Here is an 11,130-nt window from a genome sequence, read left to right on the forward strand (position 1 = left end):
CCCGGTGGCGCAGCGGTTGAGCGCTGGGTTGCGAAGCTGCCCGCAGCCTCTGTGGCGCCGGTTCGATACCCGGCTGCTCCCCGGCCACTGGGGGAGGGTCCCACATGGTGCGCAGACCTCTCCTGCCGCCCGCTGCTCCCCTCAGCAGTGTACTTCGGTCCTTCTGCCTGCTGTGCTCCCCGCTCTGGCTCTGGTGAATTCTCTCACCCTCCCGCGCTTCTGACTGTACCCAGTGCATGTATAAACAAAACAAACAAACAAATAAATAAATAAGTAAAAACATGCGTCTATATAAAAAAAAAAGTGGCTCTTAGACTGAAGGGATCACAGACTCTAAACACCTCCCTCCCCCCCCTTTTTTAAAGATTTATTTATTTATTTATTTATACACGCACTGGGTACAGTCAGAAGCACGGGAGGGTGAGAGAATTCACCAGAGTCAGAGTGGAAAGCAGAGCAGGCAGAGTGAAAAAGTACACTGCTGAGGGGAGCAGCGGGCAGCAGGAGAGGTCTGCGAGCCATGTGGGACCCTCACCGGGCGGCCGGGGATCAAACCGGTGCTGCAGAGGCTATGGGGCAGCTTCGCAACCCAGCGCTCAACCACTGCTCCACCGGGGAGAACCCCCCCTTTTTTTAAGATAAAGAAACTGACGGCCCTCTAGAATCCTGGATGGATCCAAGGTCATAGACATAGTGGTGGAATGTCAGATGTTTGGGGTGACTTCTTGATGATTCTGAAACTTTGATGATGATGACTAAGTGATGATTATCATTTTATATTTGGTTACACAGTGGCTTCTCTTGTCTTCAGTTGTGACAAAACATTGAGAAAGCTGTTTATTTCAACAGCTGCCCAACATTATGAATTTGGAAAATTATCAGTTCCCTCACATTAAGCAGAAATAAATTAACAATTAGAGTTCCAGATAAATGTTCAGCTTTTCTTCCTTTTTTTACTGTTGTATACCAGATATTCACAGAACTGCCACGTCCTGCAACCGAGGGTCTACTGTGAAGTAAAATTCCATTTTAGTAAACGTCTGAATGTTTTCCCGAGACCGGCACAATTTCACATTAACGGGAAAGACAGTGCTGTATTTCAGACAAGGGAACCAAGTCAGGGATTATGCTGAATATGTGATTTACTGACATTTTATTGCTGGAATTAGTAAACACTGTCTCAAACTTCCTCTTGCAGGCTAGCTAACGGCCAGGACAAACACAGTGGAAAATGCAAAACAACGAAATTATAAAACCTGCCAAATACTTCTCAGAATTGGAAAAGAGTATCCTGCTTGCTTTAGTAGAAAAGTACAAGTATGTGCTGGAATGTAAGAAAAGTGATGCCCGAACTATTGCCCTCAAGCAGCGCACCTGGCAGGCGCTGGCCCACGAGTACAACTCTCAGCCCAGCGTGTCGCTGCGGGATTTCAAACAGCTGAAGAAGTGCTGGGAGAACATCAAGGCTCGGACCAAAAAAATTATGGCCCATGAAAGGAGAGAGAAAGTGAAACGGAGCGTCAGCCCCCTCCTGAGCACCCACGTGCTGGGGAAGGAGAAGATCTCCAGCATGCTGCCCGAGCAGCTCTACTTCCTCCAGAGCCCCCCAGAAGAGGAGCCCGAGTTCCATCCGGACCCTGCAGCCCAAGGTATCGTCCCAGAGGCCAGTTTGCATGTTCTCACTGGGCGCCTGTTTGACACTTTTTTTTTTAAGATTTATTTTTATTTTTATGCAAGAACTGGGGTACAGGCCAGAGGTACGGGAGGGTGAGAGGATTCACCAGAGGCAGAGCGGGGAACAGAACAGGCAGACTGAAATACATTGCTGAGGGGAGCAGCGGGTGAGACAGGAGAGGTCTGCCGTGCCATGTGGGAATCTCCCTGGCCGGCCGGGAATCGAACCCACACTGCAGAGGCTGAGGACAGCTTACAGCGCAGCGCTCAACCCGCTGTGCCACCAGGAAGGCCCATGTTTGACACTTTTAAGTTTAAAATCCTTCATTTTGAGGAATTTATCAGAAAAAGCAGCCTTTAGATCAAACTTGACTTTCTCAATTCAAAATTTTGGGATTATGTAGGCCATTCAAGTCATATATGATAGACGATAAAAACAAAAGTTCTTGTTTATATGCTTGTGCTTTCGCTCCGAGAAAGATCTCCTTTATCTCTGTTATTACTTTAGAATAAGGGAAAATTATGGACTGCATTCATGTAGTTATTAATCAAGTACCTTGGTGGCTTATCTCAACATATTGCAAATATATTTAAAAGACTTTGTATATTCATTCATTTAATCATTAATTTTTTTCAAAAAAATTATTGTGGGGATATATAATGTGCAAAGCACTGCATTAAGTCTCTCAAAAGACCACATTAAAATAGTGAACTATTTCAAACTTGGAAAAAAAAGACAGAGACTGATACAGCAAACACCCATTTGGCATTCACCCAGATTCAAAGCCCTACATTCCTACCCATTACACTATTGTGATCTCCAGTTTTGGTTTGTGGCACTCCAGAGAACTTGAGAAATTCTGGGGAAAAATTTCATTTTAATTTAATATTCTTCCACTGAAAAGGGGAAAATGTCATAATTCTTTGGGGAGGAGAAGACTGTCATAATCATGGATGAAATCATATTATATTTAGTATAAATAGCTTTAAAAGACTGGAATTGGGGAATCACTAAAATGCCTCCAAGTAAGGGGAGGGTGAGAATCTATATAGATGAATTGCCAGAAATTCCTGCCTCTTTTAAGATAGGAATGGCCAGCTTGTATAAAGATCCATTCCCATTTGCAGAAGATACACCTTGAAACAAAGGAAGATCCTGCTGAGGTCAGAGGGCTGCTCAGAAGTTGCTCCAGGGACCCAGCAAGCATTTGCCTAGGAAAAGCTGGTTCTTGGTTTGCAGGATGACAAATTCACTGATTAGTGTCCCCAGAGTAGATTGAGCTCTGAGGGACTGCTTAATTAAAAGTTACAAGAAACCATCCAAAACCAAGAACATTATCCAATGTAGATGTAAAGATAATTACCAATGCATTGAATACACATTTTTTTTTTTTAAAGATTTATTTATTTATTTATACAAGCACTGGGTACAGTCAGAAGCGCGGGAGGGTGAGAGAATTCACCAGAGTCAGAGTGGGGAGCAGAGCAGGCAGAAGGACCAAAGCACACTGCTGAGGGGAGCAGCGGGCGGCAGGAGAGGTCTGCGGTCATGTGGGACCCTCCTCCAGTGGCCGGGGAGCAGCCGGGGATTGAACCGGTGCCGCATAGGCTGCGGGCAGCTTCGCAACCCAGCGCTCAACCGCTGCGCCACCAGGGAGGCCCTGAATACATATTTTTGATTAGTACTTTTTTTTTTCCCTATAAGCACATCATCCTGGAGGTTAAATTATGATTAGTTTGCTTGCTGAGCATCTGACCCAAGGTTCAGTCCAGGGAGCCACATTTGGCAGCCGCTGTGGATAATGTTATGAATCTCACGGATTGTTTTTTCTGCGTCAGAACCCTGTGTTTGAGTTTTGATTCTTGAGTTCCCAAACCCGGGTACCTCCCAGCAGATAGTGTTTATAGAGACACTGCCAGCTGTCTTTCCCCTCCTCGCTGCTTCTGTGTGGAGGGGGCCCACTGATAATTGACAGTGTCCTTGGTTTGGAGATGTTTATAGCTTCAGCCAGTTACTCTCTATCTTGCTGGCCTTGGACCCATTCTTTACCTGAAGCAGCAAAGACAATAGTGCTGGGAAGGAAGGCATGTCAATCAGCAGGGCTGCTTTTCGGAGTGCTTCTGTTCTTGGGAGATTTTTCCAAGGAAGATGCTGGTGTGGACTGCTTTTAGTGTGTTTTGCAAATCCTTGATTGTATTGTTTTGTACTGATTTCATAGGGTTATTCTTAGTGGACAGACAGTCTTATTTCCCCACTTAAAAATTCTTAGGTATGATCTAGCAGGCTCATTCCACAATTTATTTTCTCCTTTCGGAAAGTACCATGTAATTTATTTACTCCTAAACACAATTTATAAATTTCCAGCAAAAAATAAATGTGTTTTCTCAGTGCCTTTCCTGTTGTGACATTTGCTAGAGGCTCACCTGTAAAAGAGATTTATTTTAAATTGACGTTTGGTCCATAGATGACATGCGAGACTTCCCTTTTTGCTAGTGATTACTGAAGTACAACCAAATACTTGTTGCTGTTTCCAGGTCAAATGGGGTGGAGGGGTAGGCAGTGGAGAACCATGGAGCTCAGTCAATTGGGAAGTGTATGCAAAGTAATTTGTTAACACTAGTAAGTTAACATGTTGTTAACTTAGAGTTACCTTACTCCATTGCCCATCTGGAAGAACACCCCCTTGACTATTTTCTCAGATCTCCAGAATCCGTTTCGGCTGCCCTGGAGCTGTTTGCCACTTCAGGTGACTTTATCTGGGAGAGAGATTATAGTACCTTTCCTAGGGCTCTTTCTAGACAGTGAAACAGCTTTGAGATTACCTTACTCATTTTGTATTTCAATTTACTTTCAAGAAAGAAAAAGAAAACTGGACATCCCTTCTGTATCTTGGTAGGGAAAAGGTTGAAAACCTGGTATAAGGGTATGGCCTTTATGCTGTCATGTGCGTTTTGACACGTGGTCTCCATATGAATGTTTTACTTGTTAGTATCTCAAGCAATGTGCTGGCCAGTCCAGTAGCCACCAGCCACAGGAGGTTGCTCAGCACTTGAGCTGTGGGGAGGCTGAATTGAGATTTGCTCTAAGTACACCATATGTTGAAGACCAAGTGCCAAAAAAAAAAGTAAAATATCTCACTAATATTTTTTATCTTGATTACATAAATTAATTTCACCTATTTCTATTGGACTGTCAGAAAAGTCATGACGTATTTTTTCTGTCTTTCAAGAAAAAAAATGTATCATGACTTTTCTGACAACCCAATATTTCTTTATTGTGGCTATAAGAAAATTTTAAATTATGTATAATAAATTTATTTGGACAGGAGCTATTTTAACACCTTACCGAGTGCCTTTTATAGAATTAGGTGCTCAGAGATTTGTTGGGATTTGTTAGAAGGGAGGGAATCTAGCAGTTTCCACTAGAGGCCTCCCTCCAGCTACTTTTTTTTGTGAGATGGTTTTAATTGTGCAATGTTGCCCGCCATCCCCTTGATATTGTTAGGTTTGGTAATGACTTTCTTAGGATTTACATCTACATTTGAACAAAGTAGTCTTAAAATTTAATACTTAGGAAATGTATTTGCAAAAAAACCCACAGTACTTCCCTTAACTATATTAAAAAATTTATGTGATAATTTGACTTTGACTCTTACCTTCAGTTATCTTTGGGGAACAAGTTTGCCCAATACACTTCAGAAAGCTAAACTTTAAACTAGTAATCAAAAATCTTAAGAGAACATATATTTAATTTCATATCCTACTTACTATGAAGCTATAATTGAGTAACATAAACATGATTACAAACCTGTAATTAAATAAAACAAACATTTCTTAATAAATTCTGTCGTCACTGGTGAACCAAACCTATTTATTTGAGGTGGGAACTTGTGTACACGGTGCTGAGTTATATTTCCAGTTAAGGCATGCTATCATCATTGGCCTGTGAAAAGCCCATTTTTTGCATTACTTATATGTTTATCCATTTTTTGTCCCCATTTTCCACTCCCCACTTACATTTTCTTCTCCTGCACCTTAATCCTTCTGTTGCACTTGTATAGTCTCCCACATGTTCTTGAAAGTATGTATTAGTGTATAGTATGCATATATTTTTAATTTACATAGTTTAAAATTGTGCTATAGTTACCGTTCCTTTTTTTATTTTGGCCTTTTCCTCACTGTAGGGAGCAGGAAGACCACAGTGCAGGTTTTCTATGATCCAGCAGACCAGGTAAAGGAGTCAGAGTCCTCAGTGGCTTTTGCAGGTTTTTTATTGGGATTTAGCGGGTACTTGGCAGGCAGGGGCGCTGGGGGGCCTCCCAGCCCCCAGCAAGTCTTCACTCTGGGCTCTCTGACCTTCTCTCACATTCTCTCTGCTCTTCTCATGGCTCTGCTTCTCTCTCGGCTTCTGCTGGCGTCCCCGTGATGCTGCGCCTCCAGCATTGTCACAGGGAAACACAGTCCGTTACTTTTAGTCCCTCCAGGTCTTCGGAGGGCTCCATACCCATCTGCATGGATCATCTTGCTGACTTAAGCCAATTGTAGCGGCAGGAATGGACACAGGGCAGGTTTTCTATGATCCCATGCAGACGGGGTAAAGGAGGAATCAGAGTCCTCAGTGGTTTTGCAGGCTTTTATTGGGATTATCAGGTACACAGCAGGCAGAGGCGCTGGGGGGCTGGGAGGCAAGTCTTCACTCTTTTTGGGCTCTCCGGCGTTCTCTCAGCTTCTCTGCTCTCGGCTTCTTCTTTCTGCTTCTTTCTCGGCTTCTCTTCCATCTTCTACTGGCGTCCCCGTGATGCCACCCTTAAAAGCACAGTCTCAGCCCAGGTGAATCCCATCTACCTATGCCCACACCCTACTCCAGGTGCCCGCCATAAGGCATGCATTCAGGACCGCAAGGATCCATCATCTATCCTGATGGCGGGAGGGCAGAAAAGCCTGATATTTTTCCTTACCCTGCACCCACTTAGAATACTGTTTTAAAGATCTATTCCATTGGCAGTATATAAATCTGTTCTTTTAGTTGATGGATAATGGTCTATAGCATGCACTCACCACATCTTATTTAGCTCTTTTCCCAGTCAGTCTTGTTTTCTTCGTTCTGTTGAGAATAGGTGGCGTTTGGCCTGTAGTTTCTGCCTCATTCTTTTATTGTAGGTTTTCCCTGCTGATATTAAACTTACTCCATTGCCCACGTGGAAGAATACCCCCTTGACTGTGTTCTCAGATTCCCGGAAGGCCTTTACACCATCCTATCCATATTGCATAAGATGGAGCTATTTTCTACTTTGGGTGGGTGGCTTTGTTTTACCTGGGAGAGAAATTACATGGTTTGTGTTTGTGGCAGGTTCCCACTCCCAGGGTAGTCTTTTCCAATTAAGAGAAGATTCTCCACATCTGAACACTAGCTTCCATTCACTGGAGCAAACATTTCTGTGAAAGTTAATTAACTACTCAATCGGGCTTCCCTGATATTAAATCCCAGCTTATGCCAGAGTCTTGTTAAGAGGCTTGGCTTGTTCTTTCCCTTTTCTTTTTTTTTTTTTTTTAACATTGTATGTTAGCATACATGTAAACTAAAAAAATAGTTTTTTTTAATTTATTTATTTATGCATAGAAGAGCTGGGGTATAGGCTAGAGATGTGGGGGGTGAGAGGATTCACCGGAGACAGAGTGGGGAACAGAACAGGCAGATTGACTGAAATGCACTGCTGAGGGGAGTAGCGGGTGAGCCAGAAGAGGTCTGCTGCACCATGTGGGTTGCTCCCTGGCCGACTAGGGAATCGAACTCATGCTGCAGTGGCTGAGGCTTAACCCCTTGCACCACCAGGGAGGCCCCCCCTAAAAGAATAGTTTTAAAGTTGTTTCTTTGCTACTAGTCATGAGCATATGGTCTTCATGTTCACAGCTCTAGGGAGAAATTTGGAGATCAAAATTTGGAATATCTACCCAAATACTTAGTAATGGATGCCCTTGTAGGGAAAACAAACAACTTAGAGGCTGCATTTTAAGATACAGAAGTCATCAGATGAGCAAGTAAAATAATGGGAGGCTGGGTGGTGTAGAGGTTGAGCTTGGATTTTGGACTCATGAAGATCTGGATGAGAATCAGTAGTTGCATTTGGGTTTCTATAATCATACCTCCCTCGGAGGCTTTTTTGAAGGACTAAACGAGGTAATGCTGTGAGCACTAGCCTTGTGTACCATTTAGCTACTGGGAAAGTGGTGGCTGCTGTCCTCCTGCTCTTCTTCGTTGGTACCTTTAGCCTCCTCCTCCTTTTTTTCCTCTCCTCTTCATCATCATCATCATCATCATCATCATCATGACGTTAACACCTAGAATGGTTGAGATGAAATGAACATTTAGAAATTGGGAGAAATGAATAAGGGTGTGAACTCAGGAGTATCAAGAACTACCTTCTGGAATAAAATAAAAGAGAAATGAGGCTAAAGGCACCAAATAATGTTTAATGTATCCAGTCCTCAAAGAAGACACTTTTAGGTCTAAGACAGAAAGGAAACAGATGAGTTAATCCTCTTTGGTTGATGCCCTGGGATGCTCACATCTGGGGGACCCTGTTCTCAGTGTTAAGCCTTTCTAGTTCTTGTGTCCTTTGCCTTTATTACCCACTCAGTTACATAGCTGAGCTGTGCTGGGAGCCATATAACCCACTGTAGCCAGAACATCCCCCCACATTTCTTACATGACCAGCAGTATGCCAGGCCCTCGGCTGATTTCTCCATGAGGATGAGTACGATGCAGTCTCTGTCTTCAGAACTGGCAGAGACCTGAAGGGGTTTGTTTGAACAAGTGCTCTGCTAGCGGTGGGCCCAGGAGGCAGTAAAAACACAAGGCAAGGGCATCTCATTGAGGCCACAGCCATTTGAGTTGAGAAAGATTCCTAGGGACACATCTTCATTATCTCTGGATTGCCTCGAAGTTCTTTTTTAAACCTTTACCTTCAAACGTAAGATTTTTTTACCTTTTCCTTTAACTTTAATTAAGGACTAGCTATGGTTGTTGCCTAATCCCTTAGAGTGAAATAATCTAAACAGTAGCCATTTTTCTTTTATTAACAGATTATTATGAGCTGGGTTTCCCCCAGTAGCCATTAACATTCCCAGCATCCCACCTTCTGGAATAATGGAGTTGGGTATGATAACGTAATCAACACTCTTAATAAATTGATATTATTTTCCTCCAAGGAGATCATTCTTGTTATTGGAAAATGTAAAGCTTCTCAAGAAAGCGCTGGAGTCATAGTTAGAGACTCCATGGGTTAGTGGAGTTCTTGTGGTTTCTTTATTGAAACTTCTTAGTACATACTCATGTCACTGCCCTGTAACTGCTAGTGCAAACCTGGTACCACCAAAAGTGATATCCCTTTGCATTCATATGTTCTTTTCCCCTTATGTTCAAGTCTTCTGTGAATAAATATATACAAGGCCAGTCAATAAAAATATACAAGGCATCTACTCTTGCATCAAACCAAATAGTTGGTACCCAAGGATAAAAGAAAAAAATAAGGCATGGTCCCTAAATAATACTAGTAGGTTTTGAGTGCTGTAACAGAGGAGTACAGTGAAAAGAGAGAACTGATGTTTCACTGAGCAGGTCTCACTGACCCTCAACAGAGTAGGAGCTAAGGGAGCAACTGAAAAAGGGAGACTGGAGCAGTGTGTGTTTGAATGAGTGGGAATGTGGATAATTCATGGAAGACTGATGAGTGTACAGGGCTCTTTGAAGAGAAAGTTAAGAAATATGAAGGAAATTTGGAACCAGATCATGAGGGTTATTTAGGATGGATTGAAAGCAGAGCCAAAGGTAGGAAGCCTAGAGGAACCTTAAAAGTCAAGAAGTGGGTGAGCAAGAATCTGCTTCCTTAAAGGAGGTTTGGCAAAGAGCAATCAGAGAGGAGGCCATAGAAAACTTAGTAGAAAATAATGGTTCAGAAACTAATAGAGGAAAGAGGTTTCAAGAAGGATTGTCAGGTGCTTGGGAGAGGTCAAATAAGAGTGACATTGGACAGTCCTTTGGGATCTGAGTTTTGAGCCCTAGATGGCAATGCTACTAGAGGCAGCAACCAGATGTAGGGATTGAAGAGAAGCTATGTGCTGAGGAAGGTGAGCCAGGAAGTACAGATTCATCATTCAGGGAAGAACATTTGTAAGAAGATGACCTGTGGCCACAGAGCAGTGGCACTCTGAACTTGGGTATTCATAACTGAAAGAGAAACATAAAGGCAGATCAGAATGATGGAGACCTCAGTTTGAAAACCCACCATTAATTTTGTACTGTGGGCCCCTGCTCATCTGGTGCTGTGCACACTTCCATTTAGATCTTAGGTCAGGTCAAATCACGACGTCTCCAATCCTGACCACTGTTCCCTAGTTCTCATTTCTAGAAATGATGTGATGAAACCCTTTATCATGACTTCATAAGAGAAAACTGGATTTGTGGGTTTTTAAAAAGTCAGGTGTGGCTAAGGTATCTGTAGACACGCAGGCAAAGCAGACACTGTTTGAAATACATCCTGTAATGGGGGATCCTGTCATTTGAAATAGGATTGATTTTCTCTCTGCCTGTAAAATCTTTGAACATGTTTTCTGCTACTGTTTTTCAGAATCATTTGCTGTTTCAAATAGAGAACTGTGCGATGATGAGAAAGAGTTCATACATTTTCCAGTATGTGAGGGGACCTCTCAACCTGAACCCTCGTGTTCAGCTGTCAGAATAACAACCAATAAAAACTACAGGAGCAAAACCTCTCAGGAAGGTGCTTTAAAAAAGATGCATGAGGAAGAACACCATCAACAAATGTCCATCTTACAACTGCAGCTGATACAAATGAATGAGGTGCATGTGGCCAAAATCCAGCAGATAGAGCGAGAGTGTGAGATGGCAGAGGAGGAACACAGGATAAAAATGGAAGTTCTCAATAAAAAGAAGATGTATTGGGAAAGAAAACTGCAAACTTTTACCAAGGAATGGCCTGTTTCCTCATTTAACCGGCCCTTTCCCAATTCACCCTAAGACTTTGTGGGTGGCGCCCTTGTGATTAATCTGTGTTGGCAAAGAAAGTCTGGAACATGAACTCGCGGTCAGTAATTTGTAACTGAGCTACATCTAGGAAAATTAGAGTGGTAGTAGTCACTTATTTAAGAATACATTCAGGTAAACAGCTGCACCCTCTGTACCCTCCCTAAGTGGCAAAGAAGCTGTTAGCATCTTCTGAAAATTATCACTGAGTGCTATAATTCTGAATGTAATGTCTCTTAATTAGAATTCATACAAGAACCATGTGTGAGTGTTGTTGTTGTATTTTTTAAATCAAATGCAAGTGTGACTATAAAGGAGTGTGGCTGTTTGTGTTTTTTAACAGACAGCAGAACTTTTCTATCAAATGAATCCCTCTCCCACTGAAAGTAATTGTCCAGGTGGCCACACATTTC

At 42.6% G+C, this 11,130-nt stretch overlaps 1 protein-coding gene across 1 annotated transcript; it reads left to right on the forward strand.

Annotated features, from left to right (window-relative positions):
* Positions 1 to 1,231: 1,231 nt before the first annotated feature.
* On the forward strand, positions 1,232 to 10,711 carry MSANTD3 (Myb/SANT DNA binding domain containing 3; the record flags this gene model as incomplete). The annotated part of the gene is made up of 2 exons (XM_084236618.1): positions 1,232 to 1,649; positions 10,302 to 10,711. The coding sequence occupies 2 exons, from the start codon at positions 1,232 to 1,234 to the stop codon at positions 10,709 to 10,711; spliced, it is 828 nt and encodes a 275-aa protein (XP_084092744.1).
* Positions 10,712 to 11,130: the final 419 nt, after the last annotated feature.

The sequence above is a fragment of the Talpa europaea genome, assembly GCF_964194135.1.
Source record: "Talpa europaea genome assembly, chromosome: 7".
Lineage (NCBI taxonomy): Eukaryota > Metazoa > Chordata > Mammalia > Eulipotyphla > Talpidae > Talpa > Talpa europaea.